The 22,007-nt window shown below is 40.1% G+C and overlaps 1 protein-coding gene across 1 annotated transcript in view; it reads right to left on the bottom strand.

The window, feature by feature from the left end:
* Positions 1–22,007, bottom strand: part of PPP3CC (protein phosphatase 3 catalytic subunit gamma) — a 325,311-nt gene that overhangs the window by 249,611 nt on the left and 53,693 nt on the right. The window contains exon 2 of the mRNA XM_053717968.1: positions 2,209–2,406. Within this exon, the coding sequence (XP_053573943.1) occupies positions 2,209–2,406 (198 nt within the window). The remainder of the gene's footprint in view (positions 1–2,208; positions 2,407–22,007) is intronic.

Below are 22,007 nucleotides of genomic sequence, written 5' to 3'. Positions count from 1 at the left end.
AGAGCTACTGCGCTTCCCTTGCAACCCAGGCAGCTTAGATAAAACCTCTGTGAGGGTAGTATTCATAACTGAAGCCATATCTTGCAAGGTGAAAGAATTAGACGCACTAGAAGTACTTGGCGTCGCTTGTGCGGGCGTTACTGGTTGTGACACTTGGGGAGAACTAGATGGCAAAACCTGAATTCCTTCTGTCTGAGAATCATCTAATGCCAAACTTTTATAAGTCAAAATATGCTGTTTGCAATTTATAGACATATCAGTACAAGTGGGACACATTCTAAGAGGGGGTTCCACAATGGCTTCTAAACTAATTGAACAATGAGTTTCCTCAGTGCCAGACATGTTTAACAGACTAGTAATAAAGCAAGCAAGCTTGGAAAACACTTTATTTAAGGAAAAAAACACAATTTGCAAAAACGGTACTGTGCCTTTAAGAGAAAAAAAGGCATACACAAACTGCAAAACAGGTTAAAATTACTTCATTTTTTCTGAAATTTTAACAGTGTACCCACTAAGCTTTAGAAGGATTGCACCACAAGTTAATAAGCAATAAACCCCCAAATGAAAAAAATGGATTGAAATATGTCTAAAACCGGTTAAAACCCCTATTAGCACCTTGCCACAGCTCTGCTGTGGCCTTACCTGCCCTTAGGAAGCGATAATATGGGGTTTAAAGCTTCAATTAGTCCCTCAGAAGACTATCAGGACCTCAGTAGAAGTTGCTTGCTGCTTGTAAATGCCCACCTCACTCGATGTTGCTGGGGCCTACACAAAACTAACAAACCCTGCCTGAAAGCCATGTGGGTTATAAACAACCCCAAAGAAGCCTCAAGCAAATGTCCCATAAAACAGAAAACGTTACTCCCAGACACAAAAACGTTTGTCCCAAATTCACATAACAAACTGAGTGCCCACAAAAAATTAACCCTTTATGCAAGCTAGTAAAAACCTCTGATAACACTAGGATTACTGCTTACCCTTCCCCTAATGGGGACACTGTCAGCCTTTCTGAGTTAACACAGTCTCTGCAGAAAATATGACTGAACATACCTCATTGCTGTATACCAAGAAACCGTTCCTCACACTGAAGTTTTCCTGTACTCCTCAGCTCATGTGGGAACAGCAGTGGACCTTAGTTACAAATGCTAAGATCATCATCCTCCAGGCAGAAATCTTCATTTATGTCCTGCCTGAGAGTAAATAGTACAACACCGGTACCATTTAAAAATAACAAACACTTGATTGAAGATAAAATAAAACTAACAGTTTAACACCTCTTCTCTTAACTCTTCCTGCTTAGAGCCAGCAAAGAGAATGACTGGGGGGTGGAGTTAACGGGGAAGCTATATAGACAGCTCTGCTGTGGTGCTCTCTTTGCTACTTCCTGTCAGGAAGGACAATATCCCACAAATTAGGATGAATCCGTGGACTCGGTACATCATGCAAAAGAAAGGCTAACAATTTTTTTAATATGATCAAATTTGGCTGGGAGAAACAGTGGCTTGAAATATAACAAAATGGTCCTAGATCAATACCTGATGGTCTGCTAAATATATATAGTTTTTGTGTTAATAGGATAATTAAAAAAAAAAAAAAAACAAGGCTCTGTTTCTGTTTAAATGGAGTGATAGCAAAAATGCTAAAGATTCTCTTGTACTTTGGGCAAGTTTTTCTCTAAAATTCCTGGTTATTAATGGTATTTTATTTTTTTAAAGGCAACTAAAATGTTGGACATAGTAATGTAATTTAAAGTAAAGATTAAATTGAGCATAAAATGCAAGATTTAAAAATATATTTGTTGATTCAATATTGAATAAATAGGTGTAAAATGTTAGTCTTAGTGGGTGCATGTTGTACCTTAGTCTTGGTTTAAAAGAAACTCTCTTTATATTATTTCTTCTTTAGAGGGCAGTTGGGGCTAGTTATAAATGAACTATTAAAAGCAACAATCTCAGAGTATAATCTCCCTTTATTTCTCTTTTACCTCACATGAGAGAGAAAAAGAGGCGTGACTTTAAACAAACAAATTGGAGTGAAAGAATTTGACAGGGAATATGAGGTGTGTGAAATGAGGTGATAAAAAGATAAAATAAAGGAAATATCAGAGATAAATTAGTTTTATGACATGGCAGATAAAAACAGCTAAATAAGGGAGCAGCAGTAGTGTGGGAAAAAAATGATACAGGAATGGTGTGGAGGGGGTCATACCTGTGATTGGAGCTTCTACATCAAGCATTGTCTTCTCGTGTCGCAGGATTGCGGCTCCATCGCGAATAATGCGCAGAGCCACCTCCTCCTCCAGCCTCCCTTCCTTGGCCAGGTGATTTTTCAGGGTCTCTAGTTGGGGGCGCCCGTCTACAAACACCTCATTCATAGACAAGCGACGTGTGGGTGGAAATGGAACCGCTAGAAAGGCAATAGGGAAAATAAATCAAATATCAGAATAATGACTAATGGAAGAGAATATAACTTTACAGAATAGAGAAGAAAAAAAGTTTGACACTAAGTGAAAAGGGTTGTACCAAACGGATTGTGTAGTAAAGGTTAAATATATAAATAACAGAATTTATGTTTACCTGATAAATTACTTTCTCCAACGGTGTGTCCAGTCCACGGCGTCATCCTTACTTGTGGGATATTCTCTTCCCCAACAGGAAATGGCAAAGAGCCCAGCAAAGCTGGTCACATGATCCCTCCTAGGCTCCGCCTACCCCAGTCATTCGACCGACGTTAAGGAGGAATATTAGCATAGGAGAAACCATATGGTACCGTGGTGACTGTAGTTAAAGAAAATAAATTATCAGACCTGATTAAAAAAAAAAAACCAGGGCGGGCCGTGGACCGGACACACCGTTGGAGAAAGTAATTTATCAGGTAAACATAAATTCTGTTTTCTCCAACATAGGTGTGTCCGGTCCACGGCGTCATCCTTACTTGTGGGAACCAATACCAAAGCTTTAGGACACGGATGAAGGGAGGGAGCAAATCAGGTCACCTAAATGGAAGGCACCACGGCTTGCAAAACCTTTCTCCCAAAAATAGCCTCAGAAGAAGCAAAAGTATCAAACTTGTAAAATTTGGTAAAAGTGTGCAGTGAAGACCAAGTCGCTGCCCTACATATCTGATCAACAGAAGCCTCGTTCTTGAAGGCCCATGTGGAAGCCACAGCCCTAGTGGAATGAGCTGTGATTCTTTCGGGAGGCTGCCGTCCGGCAGTCTCGTAAGCCAATCTGATGATGCTTTTAATCCAAAAAGAGAGAGAGGTAGAAGTTGTTTTTTGACCTCTCCTTTTACCGGAATAAACAACAAACAAGGAAGATGTTTGTCTAAAATCCTTTGTAGCATCTAAATAGAATTTTAGAGCGCGAACAACATCCAAATTGTGCAACAAACGTTCCTTCTTTGAAACTGGTTTCGGACACAGAGAAGGTACGATAATCTCCTGGTTAATGTTTTTGTTAGAAACAACTTTTGGAAGAAAACCAGGTTTAGTACGTAAAACCACCTTATCTGCGTGGAACACCAGATAAGGAGGAGAACACTGCAGAGCAGATAATTCTGAAACTCTTCTAGCAGAAGAAATTGCAACTAAAAACAAAACTTTCCAAGATAATAACTTAATATCAACGGAATGTAAGGGTTCAAACGGAACCCCCTGAAGAACTGAAAGAACTAAATTGAGACTCCAAGGAGGAGTCAAAGGTTTGTAAACAGGCTTAATTCTAACCAGAGCCTGAACAAAGGCTTGAACATCTGGCACAGCTGCCAGCTTTTTGTGAAGTAACACAGACAAGGCAGAAATCTGTCCCTTCAGGGAACTTGCAGACAATCCTTTTTCCAATCCTTCTTGAAGGAAGGATAGAATCTTAGGAATCTTAACCTTATCCCAAGGGAATCCTTTAGATTCACACCAACAGATATATTTTTTCCAAATTTTGTGGTAAATCTTTCTAGTTACAGGCTTTCTGGCCTGAACCAGAGTATCGATAACAGAATCTGAGAACCCTCGCTTCGATAGGATCAAGCGTTCAATCTCCAAGCAGTCAGCTGGAGTGAAACCAGGTTCGGATGTTCGAACGGACCCTGAACAAGAAGGTCTCGTCTCAAAGGTAGCTACCAAGGTGGAGCCGATGACATATTCACCAGATCTGCATACCAAGTCCTGCGTGGCCACGCAGGAGCTATCAAGATCACCGACGCCCTCTCCTGATTGATCCTGGCTACCAGCCTGGGGATGAGAGGAAACGGCGGGAACACATAAGCTAGTTTGAAGGTCCAAGGTGCTACTAGTGCATCCACTAGAGCCGCCTTGGGATCCCTGGATCTGGACCCGTAGCAAGGAACTTTGAAGTTCCGACGAGAGGCCATCAGATCCATGTCTGGAATGCCCCACAGCTGAGTGACTTGGGCAAAGATTTCCGGATGGAGTTCCCACTCCCCCGGATGCAATGTCTGACGACTCAGAAAATCCGCTTCCCAATTTTCCACTCCTGGGATGTGGATAGCAGACAGGTGGCAGGAGTGAGACTCCGCCCATAGAATGATTTTGGTCACTTCTTCCATCGCCAGGGAACTCCTTGTTCCCCCCTGATGGTTGATGTACGCAACAGTTGTCATGTCGTCTGATTGAAACCGTATGAACTTGGCCCTCGCTAGCTGAGGCCAAGCCTTGAGAGCATTGAATATCGCTCTCAGTTCCAGAATATTTATCGGTAGAAGAGATTCTTCCCGAGACCAAAGACCCTGAGCTTTCAGGGATCCCCAGACCGCGCCCCAGCCCATCAGACTGGCGTCGGTCGTGACAATGACCCACTCTGGTCTGCGGAATGTCATCCCTCGTGACAGGTTGTCCAGGGACAGCCACCAACGGAGTGAGTCTCTGGTCTTCTGATTTACTTGTATCTTCGGAGACAAGTCTGTATAGTCCCCATTCCACTGACTGAGCATGCACAGTTGTAATGGTCTTAGATGAATGCGAGCAAAAGGAACTATGTCCATTGCCGCTACCATCAACCCGATCACTTCCATGCACTGAGCTATGGAAGGAAGAGGAACGGAATGAAGTATCCGACAAGAGTCTAGAAGCTTTGTTTTTCTGGCCTCTGTCAGAAATATCCTCATTTCTAAGGAGTCTATTATTGTTCCCAAGAAGGGAACCCTTGTTGACGGAGATAGAGAACTCTTTTCCACGTTCACTTTCCATCCGTGAGATCTGAGAAAGGCCAGGACTATGTCCGTGTGAGCCTTTGCTTGAGTAAGGGACGACGCTTGAATTAGAATGTCGTCCAAGTAAGGTACTACAGCAATGCCCCTTGGTCTTAGCACAGCTAGAAGGGACCCTAGTACCTTTGTGAAAATCCTTGGAGCAGTGGCTAATCCGAAAGGAAGCGCCACGAACTGGTAATGCTTGTCCAGGAATGCGAACCTTAGGAACCGATGATGTTCCTTGTGGATAGGAATATGTAGATACGCATCCTTTAAATCCACCGTGGTCATGAATTGACCTTCCTGGATGGAAGGAAGAATAGTTCGAATGGTTTCCATCTTGAACGATGGAACCTTGAGAAACTTGTTTAAGATCTTGAGATCTAAGATTGGTCTGAACGTTCCCTCTTTTTTGGGAACTATGAACAGATTGGAGTAGAACCCCATCCCTTGTTCTCTTAATGGAACAGGATGAATCACTCCCATTTTTAACAGGTCTTCTACACAATGTAAGAATGCCTGTCTTTTTATGTGGTCTGAAGACAACTGAGACCTGTGGAACCTCCCCCTTGGGGGAAGCCCCTTGAATTCCAGAAGATAACCTTGGGAGACTACTTCTAGTGCCCAAGGATCCAGAACATCTCTTGCCCAAGCCTGAGCGAAGAGAGAGAGTCTGCCCCCCACCAGATCCGGTCCCGGATCGGGGGCCAACATTTCATGCTGTCTTGGTAGCAGTGGCAGGTTTCTTGGCCTGTTTTCCCTTGTTCCAGCCTTGCATTGGTCTCCAAGCTGGCTTGGCTTGAGAAGTATTACCCTCTTGCTTAGAGGACGTAGCACTTTGGGCTGGTCCGTTTCTACGAAAGGGACGAAAATTAGGTTTATTTTTTGTCTTGAAAGGCCGATCCTGAGGAAGGGCGTGGCCCTTACCCCCAGTGATATCAGAGATAATCTCTTTCAAGTCAGGGCCAAACAGCGTTTTCCCCTTGAAAGGAATGTTAAGTAGCTTGTTCTTGGAAGACGCATCAGCCGACCAAGATTTCAACCAAAGCGCTCTGCGCGCCACAATAGCAAACCCAGAATTCTTAGCCGCTAATTTAGCCAATTGCAAAGTGGCGTCTAGGGTAAAAGAATTAGCCAATTTGAGAGCATTGATTGTCCATAATCTCCTCATAAGGAGGAGAATCACTATCGACCGCCTTTATCAGCTCATCGAACCAGAAACATGCGGCTGTAGCGACAGGGACAACGCATGAAATTGGTTGTAGAAGGTAACCCTGCTGAACAAACATCTTTTTAAGCAAACCTTCTAATTTTTTATCCATAGGATCTTTGAAAGCACAACTATCCTCTATGGGTATAGTGGTGCGTTTGTTTAAAGTGGAAACCGCTCCCTCGACCTTGGGGACTGTCTGCCATAAGTCCTTTCTGGGGTCGACCATAGGAAACAATTTTTTAAATATGGGGGGAGGGACGAAAGGAATACCGGGCCTTTCCCATTCTTTATTAACAATGTCCGCCACCCGCTTGGGTATAGGAAAAGCTTCTGGGAGCCCCGGCACCTCTAGGAACTTGTCCATTTTACATAGTTTCTCTGGGATGACCAACTTGTCACAATCATCCAGAGTGGATAATACCTCCTTAAGCAGAATGCGGAGATGTTCCAACTTAAATTTAAATGTAATCACATCAGGTTCAGCTTGTTGAGAAATGTTCCCTGAATCAGTAATTTCTCCCTCAGACAAAACCTCCCTGGCCCCATCAGACTGGGTTAGGGGCCCTTCAGAAACATTATTATTAGCGTCGTCATGCTCTTCAGTATCTAAAACAGAGCAGTCGCGCTTACGCTGATAAGTGTTCATTTTGGCTAAAATGTTTTTGACAGAATTGTCCATTACAGCCGTTAATTGTTGCATAGTAAGGAGTATTGGCGCGCTAGATGTACTAGGGGCCTCCTGAGTGGGCAAGACTCGTGTAGACGAAGGAGGGAATGATGCAGTACCATGCTTACTCCCCTCACTTGAGGAATCATCTTGGGCATCATTGTCATTGTCACATAAATCACATTTATTTAAATGAATAGGAATTCTGGCTTCCCCACATTCAGAACACAGTCTATCTGGTAGTTCAGACATGTTAAACAGGCATAAACTTGATAACAAAGTACAAAAAACGTTTTAAAATAAAACCGTTACTGTCACTTTAAATTTTAAACTGAACACACTTTATTACTGCAATTGCGAAAAAACATGAAGGAATTGTTCAAAATTCACCAAATTTTCACCACAGTGTCTTAAAGCCTTAAAAGTATTGCACACCAAATTTGGAAGCTTTAACCCTTAAAATAACGGAACCGGAGCCGTTTTTAACTTTAACCCCTTTACAGTCCCTGGTATCTGCTTTGCTGAGACCCAACCAAGCCCAAAGGGGAATACGATACCAAATGACGCCTTCAGAAAGTCTTTTCTATGTATCAGAGCTCCTCACACATGCGACTGCATGCCATGCCTCTCAAAAACAAGTGCGCAACACCGGCGCGAAAATGAGACTCTGCCTATGCTTTGGGAAAGCCCCTAAAGAATAAGGTGTCTAAAACAGTGCCTGCCGATATTATTATATCAAAAAACCCAAATAAAATGATTCCTCAAGGCTAAATATGTGTTAATAATGAATCGATTTAGCCCAGAAAAAGTCTACAGTCTTAATAAGCCCATGTGAAGCCCTTATTTACAATCGTAATAAACATGGCTTACCGGATCCCATAGGGAAAATGACAGCTTCCAGCATTACATCGTCTTGTTAGAATGTGTCATACCTCAAGCAGCAAGAGACTGCACACTGTTCCCCCAACTGAAGTTAATTGCTCTCAACAGTCCTGTGTGGAACAGCCATGGATTTTAGTGACGGTTGCTAAAATCATTTTCCTCATACAAACAGAAATCTTCATCTCTTTTCTGTTTCTGAGTAAATAGTACATACCAGCACTATTTCAAAATAACAAACTCTTGATTGAATAATAAAAACTACAGTTAAACACTAAAAAACTCTAAGCCATCTCCGTGGAGATGTTGCCTGTACAACGGCAAAGAGAATGACTGGGGTAGGCGGAGCCTAGGAGGGATCATGTGACCAGCTTTGCTGGGCTCTTTGCCATTTCCTGTTGGGGAAGAGAATATCCCACAAGTAAGGATGACGCCGTGGACCGGACACACCTATGTTGGAGAAATTATATATATATATATATATATATATATATATATATATATATATATATATATATATATACACACACACACACACACACACACACACACACAGAGAGAGAGAGAGAGAAGTGCACTCACAGGAACGAACAAATTGGCTCAATACCATTGTTAGCCTGTTCTATGGCGATTTACCACCTGGGTGCAGCTTTTTAGCCGAGTAATGCTTTTCACAGAGTAGAACTCTTCTGTAGTATATCAGTCTGATCCCGCCTATTACTGTCAGTCCAGCGCCGAAATACCAGGTAATTCACTCTGAAGAAGGAACACAGCAACCCCAGACGATCGTTTCGGCCTTCATTGGGCCTCGTCAGTGAGGTGTATCCATATTCCTCTAAACACTGAGCAAGGAGTCCACGTCTGGTTGCCCCTATTTCCCATAGGGAGACTAAATACAAATAGAGAGAAGTGCACTCACAGGAATTAACAACTGGCTCAATACCATTGTTAGCCTGTTCTATGGCGATTTACCATCTGGGTGCAGCTTTTTAGCCCAGTAATGCTTTTCACAGAGTAGAACTTTCCTGTAGTATATCAGTCTGATCCCGCCTATTACGGTCAGTCCAGCGCCGAAATACCAGGCAATTCCACTCTGAACAAGGAACACAGCAACCCCAGACGATCGTTTCGGCCTTCATTGGGCCTCGTCAGTGAGGTGTAGCCATATTCCTCTAAGCACAGTGAGCAAGGAGTCCACGTCTGGTTGCCCCTTTTTCCCATAGGGAGACTAAATACATACAGAGAGAAGTGCACTCACAGGAACGAACAACTGGCTCAATACCATTGTTAGCCTGTTCTATAGAGATTTACCACCTGGATGCAGCTTTTTAGCCCAGTAATGCTTTTCACAGAGTAGAACTTTCCTTCTCAGTGAAAAGCATTACTGGGCTAAAAGAAGCTGCACCCAGGTGGTAAATCGCCATCGAACAGGCTAACAATAGTATTGAGCCAGTTCTTCGTTCCTGTGAGTGTGCTTCTCACACACACACACATATATACATATATATACATATATACACACACACATACATATACATAGTCCTCGTATACACCACCCGGCCTAGGTGTAGAGGTAATACCAATAAAGCAGGCAACACAGGATTCAGTACAAAAAGTTTCTTATCCAAATACAGAAAAAAACAAACAGGGCCTTAACCCATAACATTTCGGTTCTCACAGGAACCTTTGTCAAATGGAGGCTGTGACAGACACTGCAATTTGCTCCAGCAAGAGCTCCGGTGATCCTAAGAAGCCAACAATGGCTTCTTGCTGGAGCAAGGTGCAGTGAATTTACAAGAGGGCGGCTTACAGGACACAATCATGCTACTCATTTTGTACTCGTTTGTACACGAGTTCTCGGTAATGGGAGTCCCAGAAGGGACAAGTAAGCTGCTCTACCACACTATAACAGAAGCATTCACTACTAAGGTACTGTTCATTTGCCTTTCACCAAGAATCCTGTTCCAGCTCGGTTCGACCTTAAGTTCGGTGGAAGCTGCAGTCATAACGGAAAGTGGTTCTGGACTAATGTCAATAGTTATAGACTCCACTTTGCTATACAGCATTTCCGTATGTTACTAGCTACTTTGAAGTGGCGTGCAGGCTAATCATATTGTACATAATATGCCCTCTTATTTTTCCTGATGTTACTTTAGTTCCTTTTACTTTGTAGCTAGGATAATCGGCTAGATTAGGCTGTATTTGTTCTTTTAAAAGAGGATATAGCTATTCTCTTTTCATTCTCCCTGTTTACTACTGTTGGTAGTATATCTATTGGGAGAATATCTATCTATATAGATAGATATAGATATAGATATATATATATATATAGATATAGATATATAGATATAGATATATAGATATATATATAGATATATATATAGATATATATAGATATAGATATAGATATAGATATATATATATAGAGAGAGAGAGAGAGAGAGAGAGAGAGAGAGAGAGAGAGATATTATTATATATTATATATACACACACATATATATTATTATTGGTTATTTGTAGAGCGCACATACATACACACACATATATAAATATATGTATATATAAACATATATACAAATACACACACATATGTACATATAAACTGCATTAATGTGTACTACTCCTCCATTTGATGCACTCCCACCATTGTAAAAAGAACCACGAACCACTATAACTATAAAAAAAAAAAAAAAGTAATTTGGCCAGTCACAAACAATACATTTTATGTATGTAGGATGGTAATTGACTTGTGTACCAGAGAGAGTGTGTGTCTGTTTAGAGATTGTGATAGCTCAGTAGCCACAGCTACTAAAATGTGACTATTTTTATTTAACATTTCTCTCTCCATAGCTCTCCAATATTTACACTGTCTCAGAAACCAGAAATAAAACAACCAAGTACAAATTCACAAACAAAAGGGCTTGAATTATTATACAGTAATATATATATATAATATATCACTATACAGCTACAAAAAGCTGTACAAATATGTATATGAACACAAACACTGTGCCTGCTAGAGCTGAGGCACAGAGTATTCCCAAATATAGGGTCTGTCTGTGCAGTTTCTGTGGCAATGCCAAGGGGCTGTCAGTATGTGAGGAGCAGAGTGCTAATTACATGGCAGGGAGGGAGCCAGCCCCCACAAGACATGGCTGCTGTACAGCACAAGTGTGTGTGGGATAGAGGTGTGTGCAGCCTAGATAGACAGGGACAACACTGCAAGCATGTGGTGTAACCCTTTCCCTTCAGCAGAAAGCGTACACATAGAACATACAAGGACACTACAAATTGTATAGTGTGCAGCATTACAGCAGACAAAGCTATATAATGCTGTGCAGTAAAATGCAGTGCTTTATAAACTCATACATAGATATGAAAATGAGATGTGTAATAAGATGCAAAAAAAATATGCAAATTCGCAGAAGAATACATTAATAAGATGCAGAGCTGCACAGGTTTCATAAGGTTATAAGACGCAGAGCTGCGTTAAGTCTGACAAGGTTGGATGAGAATATGCAGAGCTGCATGAATCTGTATATGTAGTAATAAGGAGAGCTGTGAAAAAGCTTCACAAGGTCATTTAATACAATATAAAGCTGCATGAATGTTCACAATCCTAGATCGTAACTTGAGGAGGAGTACAACACCTTCACAAGGCTAAGTAATAACAAGCAGAGCTAGGTAATGCCTCACAAGCCTATGTAATAAGCAGAGATGTGTAAAGACTCGCAAGGCTATATAATAACAAGCAGAACTGCATAAAACCTCACAAGGCAGTGTACAAGCAGAGCTACGTAAAGACTGGCAAGGCTATGTAATAAAATCCGAGCTGTGTATAGACTCCCAAGGCTATGTAATAACAAGCAGAGCTGCGTAAAACCTCACAAGGCTATGTAATAACAAGCAGAGCAACGTAAAGACTCACAAGGCTATGTAATAAGCACAGCTGCGTAAAACCTCACAAGGCTATGTAATAACAAGCAGAGCTGCGTAAAACCTCACAAGGCTATGTAATAACAAGCAGAGCTGCGAAAAGACTGGCAAGGCTATGTAATAAAAGCTGAGCTGTGTAAAGACTCCCAAGGCTATGTGATAAGCAGAGCTGCGTAAAACCTCACAAGGCTATGTAATAACAAGCAGAGCTACATAAAAACTTGCAAGGCTATGTAATAACAAGCAGAGCTACATAAAAACTTGCAAGGCTATGTAATAACAAGCAGAGCTACATAAAAACTTGCAAGGCTATGTAATAACAAGCAGAGCTACATAAAAACTTGCAAGGCTATGTAATAACAAGCAGAGCTACATAAAAACTTGCAAGGCTATGTAATAACAAGCAGAGCTGTGTAAAACCTCACAAGGCTATGTAAAAACAAGCAGAGCTACGTAAAGACTCACAAGGCTATGTAAAAACAAGCAGAGCTACGTAAAAAGACTCACAAGCCTATGTAATAACAAGCAAAGCTACATAAAGACTCACAGGGCTATGTAATAAGTATAGCTGCGTAAAACCTCACAAGGCTATGTAATAACAAGCAGAGCCGTGTAAAGCTATGTAATAACAAGCAGAGCTACGTAAAACCTCACAAGGCTATGTAATAACAAGCAGAGCCGTGTAAAGCTATGTCATAACAAGCAGAGCTACGTAAAACCTCACAAGGCTATGTAATAACAAGCAGAGCCGTGTAAAGCTATGTAATAACAAGCAGAGCTACGTAAAACCTCACAAGGCTATGTAATAACAAGCAGAGCTATGTAAAGCCTCACAAGGCTATGTAATAACAAGCAGAGCTACGTAAAACCTCACAAGGCTATGTAATAACAAGCAGAGCTACGTAAAACCTCACAAGGCTATGTAATAACAAGCAGAGCTACGTAAAACCTCACAAGCCTATGTAATAACAAGCAGAGCTACGTAAAGACTCACAAGGTTATGTAATAACAAGCAGAGCTACGTAAAGACTCACAAGGCTATATAATAACAAGCAAAGCTACGTAAAGACTCCCAAGGCTATGTAATAAGCAGAGCTGCGTAAAACCTCACAAGGCTATGTAATAACAAGCAGAGCTACATAAAAACTTGCAAGGCTATGTAATAACAAGCAGAGCTACATAAAAACTTGCAAGGCTATGTAATAACAAGCAGAGCTGTGTAAAACCTCACAAGGCTATGTAATAACAAGCAGAGCTACGTAAAGACTCACAAGGCTATGTAAAAACAAGCAGAGCTACGTAAAAAGACTCACAAGGCTATGTAAAAACAAGCAGAGCTACGTAAAGACTCACAAGGCTATGTAATAACAAGCAGAGCTACGTAAAGACTCACAAGGCTATGTAAAAACAAGCATAGCTACGTAAAAAGACTCACAAGCCTATGTAATAACAAGCAAAGCTACATAAAGACTCACAAGGCTATGTAATAAGTAGAGCTGCGTAAAACCTCACAAGGCTATGTAATAACAAGCAGAGCCGTGTAAAGCTATGTAATAACAAGCAGAGCTACGTAAAACCTCACAAGGCTATGTAATAACAAGCAGAGCTGTGTAAAACCTCACAAGGCTATGTAATAACAAGCAGAGCTACGTAAAGACTCACAAGGCTATGTAAAAACAAGCAGAGCTACGTAAAAAGACTCACAAGGCTATGTAAAAACAAGCAGAGCTACGTAAAGACTCACAAGGCTATGTAATAACAAGCAGAGCTACGTAAAGACTCACAAGGCTATGTAAAAACAAGCATAGCTACGTAAAAAGACTCACAAGCCTATGTAATAACAAGCAAAGCTACATAAAGACTCACAAGGCTATGTAATAAGTAGAGCTGCGTAAAACCTCACAAGGCTATGTAATAACAAGCAGAGCCGTGTAAAGCTATGTAATAACAAGCAGAGCTACGTAAAACCTCACAAGGCTATGTAATAACAAGCAGAGCTACGTAAAACCTCACAAGGCTATGTAATAACAAGCAGAGCTACGTAAAACCTCACAAGGCTATGTAATAACAAGCAGAGCTACGTAAAGACTCACAAGGCTATGTAATAACAAGCAGAGCTATGTAAAGACTCACAAGGCTATGTAATAACAAGCAGAGCTACGTAAAGACTCACAAGGCTATATAATAAAAAGCAAAGCTACGTAAAACCTCACAAGGCTATGTAATAACAAGCAGAGCCGTGTAAAGCCTCGCAAGGCTATGTAATAACAAGCAGAGCTACGTAAAACCTCACAAGGCTATATAATAACAAGCAAAGCTACGTAAAGACTCACAAGGCTATGTAATAACAAGCAGAGCTACGTAAAGACTCACAAGGCTATATAATAACAAGCAAAGCTACGTAAAGACTCACAAGGCTATATAATAACAAGCAAAGCTACGTAAAGACTCACAAGGCTATATAATAACAAGCAAAGCTATGTAAAGACTCACAAGGCTATGTAATAACAAGCAGAGCTAAGTAAAGACTCACAAGGCTATGTAATAACAAGCAGAGCTAAGTAAAGACTCACAAGGCTATGTAATAACAAGCAGAGCTACGTAAAGACTCACAAGCCTATGTAATAACAAGCAGAGCTACGTAAAGACTCACAAGGCTATGTAATAACAAGCAGAGCTACGTAAAGACTCACAAGGCTATATAATAACAAGCAGAGCTATGTAAAGACTCACAAGGCTATGTAATAACAAGCAGAGCTATGTAAAGACTCACAAGGCTATGTAATAACAAGCAGAGCTACGTAAAGACTTGCAAGATTATGTGATAACAAGCAGAGCTACGTAAAGGCTCACAAGGCTATATAATAAGCAGAGCTGCGTAAAGCCTCACAAGGCTATGTAATAACAAGCAGAGCTACGTAAAGACTCACAAGGCTATGTAAAAACAAGCAGAGCTACGTAAAGCCTCACAAGGCTATGTAATAACAAGCAGAGCTACGTAAAGCCTCAGAAGGCTATGTAACAAGCAGAGCTGCGTAAAGCTTCACAAGGCTATGTAATAACAAGCAGAGCTGTGTAAAACCTCACAAGGCTATGTAATAACAAGCAGAGCTACGTAAAGACTCACAAGGCTATGTAAAAACAAGCAGAGCTACGTAAAAAGACTCACAAGGCTATGTAAAAACAAGCAGAGCTACGTAAAGACTCACAAGGCTATGTAATAACAAGCAGAGCTACGTAAAGACTCACAAGGCTATGTAAAAACAAGCATAGCTACGTAAAAAGACTCACAAGCCTATGTAATAACAAGCAAAGCTACATAAAGACTCACAAGGCTATGTAATAAGTAGAGCTGCGTAAAACCTCACAAGGCTATGTAATAACAAGCAGAGCCGTGTAAAGCTATGTAATAACAAGCAGAGCTACGTAAAACCTCACAAGGCTATGTAATAACAAGCAGAGCTACGTAAAACCTCACAAGGCTATGTAATAACAAGCAGAGCTACGTAAAACCTCACAAGGCTATGTAATAACAAGCAGAGCTACGTAAAGACTCACAAGGCTATGTAATAACAAGCAGAGCTATGTAAAGACTCACAAGGCTATGTAATAACAAGCAGAGCTACGTAAAGACTCACAAGGCTATATAATAAAAAGCAAAGCTACGTAAAACCTCACAAGGCTATGTAATAACAAGCAGAGCCGTGTAAAGCCTCGCAAGGCTATGTAATAACAAGCAGAGCTACGTAAAACCTCACAAGGCTATATAATAACAAGCAAAGCTACGTAAAGACTCACAAGGCTATGTAATAACAAGCAGAGCTACGTAAAGACTCACAAGGCTATATAATAACAAGCAAAGCTACGTAAAGACTCACAAGGCTATATAATAACAAGCAAAGCTACGTAAAGACTCACAAGGCTATATAATAACAAGCAAAGCTATGTAAAGACTCACAAGGCTATGTAATAACAAGCAGAGCTAAGTAAAGACTCACAAGGCTATGTAATAACAAGCAGAGCTAAGTAAAGACTCACAAGGCTATGTAATAACAAGCAGAGCTACGTAAAGACTCACAAGCCTATGTAATAACAAGCAGAGCTACGTAAAGACTCACAAGGCTATGTAATAACAAGCAGAGCTACGTAAAGACTCACAAGGCTATATAATAACAAGCAGAGCTATGTAAAGACTCACAAGGCTATGTAATAACAAGCAGAGCTATGTAAAGACTCACAAGGCTATGTAATAACAAGCAGAGCTACGTAAAGACTTGCAAGATTATGTGATAACAAGCAGAGCTACGTAAAGGCTCACAAGGCTATATAATAAGCAGAGCTGCGTAAAGCCTCACAAGGCTATGTAATAACAAGCAGAGCTACGTAAAGACTCACAAGGCTATGTAAAAACAAGCAGAGCTACGTAAAGACTCACAAGGCTATGTAAAAACAAGCAGAGCTACGTAAAGCCTCACAAGGCTATGTAATAACAAGCAGAGCTACGTAAAGCCTCAGAAGGCTATGTAACAAGCAGAGCTGCGTAAAGCTTCACAAGGCTATGTAATAACAAGCAGAGCTACGTAAAGCCTCACAAGGCTATGTAATAACAAGCAGAGCTACGTAAAGACTCACAGGGCTATGTAATAACAAGCAGAGCTACGTAAAGCCTCACAAGGCTATGTAATAACAAGCAGAGCTATGTAAAGCCTCACAAGGCTATGTGATAACAAGCAGAGCTAAGTAAAGACTCACAAGGCTATGTGATAACAAGCAGAGCTATGTAAAGCCTCACAAGGCTATGTGATAACAAGCAGAGCTAAGTAAAGACTCACAAGGCTATGTGATAACAAGCAGAGCTATGTAAAGCCTCACAAGGCTATGTGATAACAAGCAGAGCTAAGTAAAGACTCACAAGGCTATGTGATAACAGGCAGTGCTGTGTAAAGTCTGTAATAGCAGGCAGAGTTCTGCAGGGGTTTAAACATATAGTTTAATTAAAATTGTGTAATAAAATGTTCCTTGATGCCTCTTTAATATACTAAATCTTAATATAATGAATCCCTTTTGTGCCTGGTTACTTTACAGTGTTATCCTAAACCCAGAACACATTCAGAAGCCATATATAACATTTTGGGAATTCAGGCTCCATAGCATTTTAATGCTGATAGTGTATGTGTCTGTTCTAGTAACCTAGTAACTCAGAGCAAGTGAGTGCCCATCTGTTCCAGTCTTCCAGTAATTCATCTCTTGAAATTGTACTCCAATTTATTAAAAGCATGAACTAAAGACAGCAAAGTAAAAATTAAAGTTTTGTGATTCAGACAGAGCTTGCCATTTTAAATAACTTCCCAATTTACTTCTATTAACTAATTTGCTTTGTACTTTTGGATCCATTGTTGAAAAAGCATAACTAGGTACACTCAGGAGTTGCAAAACAAGTTCAAGTGTTTCAGCCACACACCCAATGATAACAGGTGCTAAAAAACCCTGCACATCGCCATGAGATCTTTATAGATAGAGATTGACAGTATAATGGACCAAGATCTCAGTGACTTTAAAAGTAACACTGTCATAGGATGCCTTTGCCACAAGTCCGTTTGTGAAATTTCTGCCCTACTAGATCTGCCCCAGTCAATTGTAAGAGCTATTATTGTGAAGTGGAAGTTTCTAGGAGAAAAAAAAAATCAGCCCACTTATCTGTTGCATCCCCCAGAACAGAGTACCAAACTGCCTCTGGAAGCAACATCAGTACAAGTACTGTGTGTTGGGAACTTCATAAAAATGTGTTTTAATGCACGAAAAGCCTTAAATAAACGTATGCAATGCCAAGCAAGATGTCTGACACTGTCTGCCATAATATATTCATACAAATGACATGTCCGTTGTGTGGTGGTGTACAGATTCAGCGACTCGTCTGGCGCACTTTCTGGTTACAAAATCCAATGACAGACAACTTGTTCTGTCTGATATTGCAACCAGTAACATGCGTTCAATCAGCTGTTTATAGGAGGTTGTGCCTCTAGCGCATTGCGCAGTGAGCGCCACAAACCTCCAGCAGCTGAATGTGTCCACCGGAAGTGACATGGTGGACAAATTCCTATGGTAGACAATTTATTTTAGAACACCGTCCCTGCTATGAGAAAAAGCGTGCCAAGCTTTTAAGCTGCATGGCTCTCAAAGTGAAAGTCAAACCTGTATATTCCATAACAGCCTATGAGCCCATAACATCTCACACATAAAAGCAGCTTAACATCAAATAAACATATAAGATTATTCCTCCCTGTTCAATAATCCCCCTCAGGAGATATTAACCCTTGATTTTATACAGATAAATGGAGTCACACTGTGACCCTGTCTTCTAGCGTTATCATACATGTATAAAAAATGAAACGATCTTAACGTGGAACAGGAACACGGCCTTTCAAGTGCAACAGGTTAGTAGCATCGCTCCTGACATGGACTTGAGAGCAGAAAGCAGGCAGCAAAACTTGTTAACGCTGATTGCTTAAGGAGCTGTTAATTTGAGTCGGTATGGTTTCTCAGAAGAACTCCCCCTGCATCTCCGGACTATAACTTTCACCCATGCTCTCACTGAGGGACTGACAGGACTGCTTAAAACTGCAGTTCCATTGCGAAGAGTACTACCCTTCAAAAGAGACTACTCCGAATCTTCCGACACTTCTCTGCTAAACTCCTGTGACGAAAGGCAAAGTGACTGGGGGATTAGGGGAGTGGGGGAGGTATTTAAGCCTTTGGCTGGGGTGTCTATTCTTCCTCCTGGTGGCCAGGTTTTTAATTACCACAAGTAATGAATGAAGCAGTGGACTCTCCTCCCATTAAGATGGAAATGGTATCTTTCAAGAGATAGAGTGATACCTGAGTGCTTCATTCCTAGTGTAGGCGTTGTCACCTTTTTCCAGTACCTTGGCTAACTTGTCTAACAATATCAATCAATATATGCAATAGTTTATTTTTAATCCTACACTGGAGATTAGGGAGGTTACTAAGAATAAATAAGAGGGTTGAATTATGGGAAACAGGCACCAAATATAAGACATTGTGCCTTTTAAACATAATGACTCAGGTAGCATTTGGGAATACATTTTAATTTGTGCGTAGTTAAATACCATCTGGTTAGAAGTTTTAGGTTAGTCTCTAAACTATTTGCGTACATAGAGGCAGTGGCTTTAAAGATAGTATTCCATTGGTTATGTGTTAGCGTGATATGCAGTTCCTTATACCAAGGGTAAGAGTAAGATGGCAGTTGAGAATAGAAAGAAGGGAATAGGTCAGAGATAAGGCGTGATTTACGTGACAGGTTTAGCTACATATCCTTTCAGTTGTCTGGAAATGTTCTCCTTGGCCATGGCAAGAAAATGTTTTAATTATGGGGAAGTGTCTAGAGGTCAATGGAGGCCATCAAGCAGGGGACACTAAAAAGAACAGCAGCTTTCTAGATGAAGGGATTTCATTATGGAGTGCCACATGATTTGTTGGGGGTCTGCAAGCACCAGTCAATGACCCAATGTAGAAAGAGTTCAATATAGATGACAAGTTTAATAGGGAGATATACAGCTAATCTGGGGAAGTGTCTGTTCCGTAAAATGATTTAGTAAACTTGGAGTTTAGAAGCTAGCTGGGAAGGAAGTGGTATAAGAAGGGCATGGAACAGAGAACATTTAGGATGGAGGGTGATTAGCACATAATTAATAATATCCAGGCAAGTTGGAATTTTGGAAAGTATCATGTATATGTGTAATGAAAAGGGTGTCATAATGGTTTTGAAGAGTACATTAGGATTTGGGAATAGCAAGAGGCTTTAATACTTTAATGAGGTTGTTGGGACTTTGGGCTATAGACCCTAAGATCTGACATCAAGAGTTGGTAAGATGATGGGAAGTATTGGACTTTGGAAGTTTGAGATTTGACTATATTCCGGGAGTTCAGTTTGGACTGTAGAGAGAGACCTTAAAGGTGAAGAAAGGGCCATTAACATCAGCAAAGAGTTAAAGGGACATTAAACACTTTGAGATGGTAATATAAAATGATAAACTGTACATATTAAAAAAAAAAATCTGCAATATACTTTCATTATTTATTTTGTCTCCTTTTCCTGTCATTCTATTCTGAAATTGTGAGCTTTTCAGTTCCTGTTAGAAATGGAATATCAGAACATTGTTGTATTCCACAGTCATTGGCTGCACACTCTAGTGACCTATTAATAACGGTCTCTAATTGGCCGCAGCAGAGAAGGTAGCCTAAGTTACAACATGGCAGCTCCTATTGTTTTATAGACACTAAAACTTTACACTTATTTTGTCAATATTTAAGCAGCTAATGAGATTTTAAACAATACATCTACATGTTATTCTCAGGCTAATCTTTATTTGAACGATTTATTCTATCTTTCATTTATTTAGTTTTTAATGTCCCTTTATTTTTATACTTAAAATTTTGCTGTTAAGTACAAGTAGCCAATATCTCCATTGTCTATATAATAAATATAGTACATTATATATGTACCTATGTATCCTTGTCCCTTTTTTCCCCCATTTAGTTTTCTTCTCTAAATCACAACCTTCCATCTTGTCTCTCAAAGCCCCACTCCTTGTTTTGCTATGAAGCAATTGGAAGTTGTCTGCAAGCTATATATGTAATTTTGGATGTATTTTGATTGTTGTGGTTTGTTATATGTAAATACATTATGAAAATGTAATAAAGATATAAAATTAGTAAAAGTACATGAGATTAACCAATGTCATTATGTTATCAAAAGTTACACTGTTTTGCATTGTTTTATCTTATTTCTGCTAAAGTTAATCAGGGAAAGATGGGTATCAGTATTGGGCTTGTGAAACCTGTAGTGTGAAATTACAGTTCTCAGAAATGGAAAACCCAACATTTTCATACAAATTACAGGTGAAGAGGAAGTATAATAAATAATAAAATTGTTTTTTACTACACATTATTAAACATTATATATAAACAGTTTCCGTCTCTGATTTCTATATACTGGGCGAGAAGTTCTGCAGGTATTTATTCTTGTTTGCATCTTTCGGGGTTACAATGATCCTTGTACTCTGTACTATGCAATCTCATGTACACATCTTAGCCACTTACCACATGTGCACAAGAGCGACAACCTGTATGGTTCTCACATGTCTTCTCATAGGATTGACAAGTATAGCGGGTGTCTCATAGTGTATGGAATGTGGGATTACTTGGAGCGCAAGAGCATGCAGTAAGTGGTCATTTTATAAATACTGCATCAAGTGATTATGTTAAGAGTGTTTAGGACTACTTAAAGGGACAGTCAATACCAGATTTTTGTTGTTTAAAAAGAAAGATAATCCCTTTATTACCCATTCCCCAGTTTTGTACAACCAACACTGTTATAGAAATACACTTTTTACCTTGTATCTATGCTTCTGCAAATTGCCCCCTTATTTCAGTTCTTTTGACAGACTTCCATTTTAGCCAATCAGTGCTCACTCCAGGGTAACTTCACGTGCATGAGCTCAAAGTGTTATCTATATGAAACGCATGAACTAATGCCCTCTAGTGGTCAAATGCATTCAAATTAGAGGCAGTCTTCAAGGTCTAAGAAATTAGCATATGAACCTCCTAGTTTTAGCTTTCAACCAAGAATACCAAGGGAACAAAGCAAAATTGGCGATAAAAGTTAAATGGAAAGTTGTTTAAAATTACATTACCTATTTAAATCATGAAAGGTTTTTTTGGACTTGACTGTCCCTTTAAAGTACAAAATAAGAATTTAATGTAATTTTAAAGGGATATAAAAGTGATGCATAACCTTTATCATTAAATTATTATTTTTATTTAAAGGGACAGTCAACACCAGAATTTTTGTTGTTTTAAAAAGAGATAATCCCCTTATTACCCATTCCCCAGTTTTGCACAGCCACCACGTTTATATTAATATGCTTTTTAGCCCTGTGATTAACTTGTATCTAAGCATCGTCTGACAGCCCTCTGATCACGTGACATTTTATTTATTATCTATTGCCTTTCATTTTAGCCAATTAGTGCAATGCCTGCCACAATCCACAGACGTGCTCACAATGTTATCTATAATATATGGTTTAC

The sequence above is a fragment of the Bombina bombina genome, chromosome 6 (assembly GCF_027579735.1).
Source record: "Bombina bombina isolate aBomBom1 chromosome 6, aBomBom1.pri, whole genome shotgun sequence".
Lineage (NCBI taxonomy): Eukaryota > Metazoa > Chordata > Amphibia > Anura > Bombinatoridae > Bombina > Bombina bombina.
The sequence above is the reverse complement of the archived record's forward strand: the minus strand, read 5'-3'. Positions and strand labels throughout refer to the sequence as shown.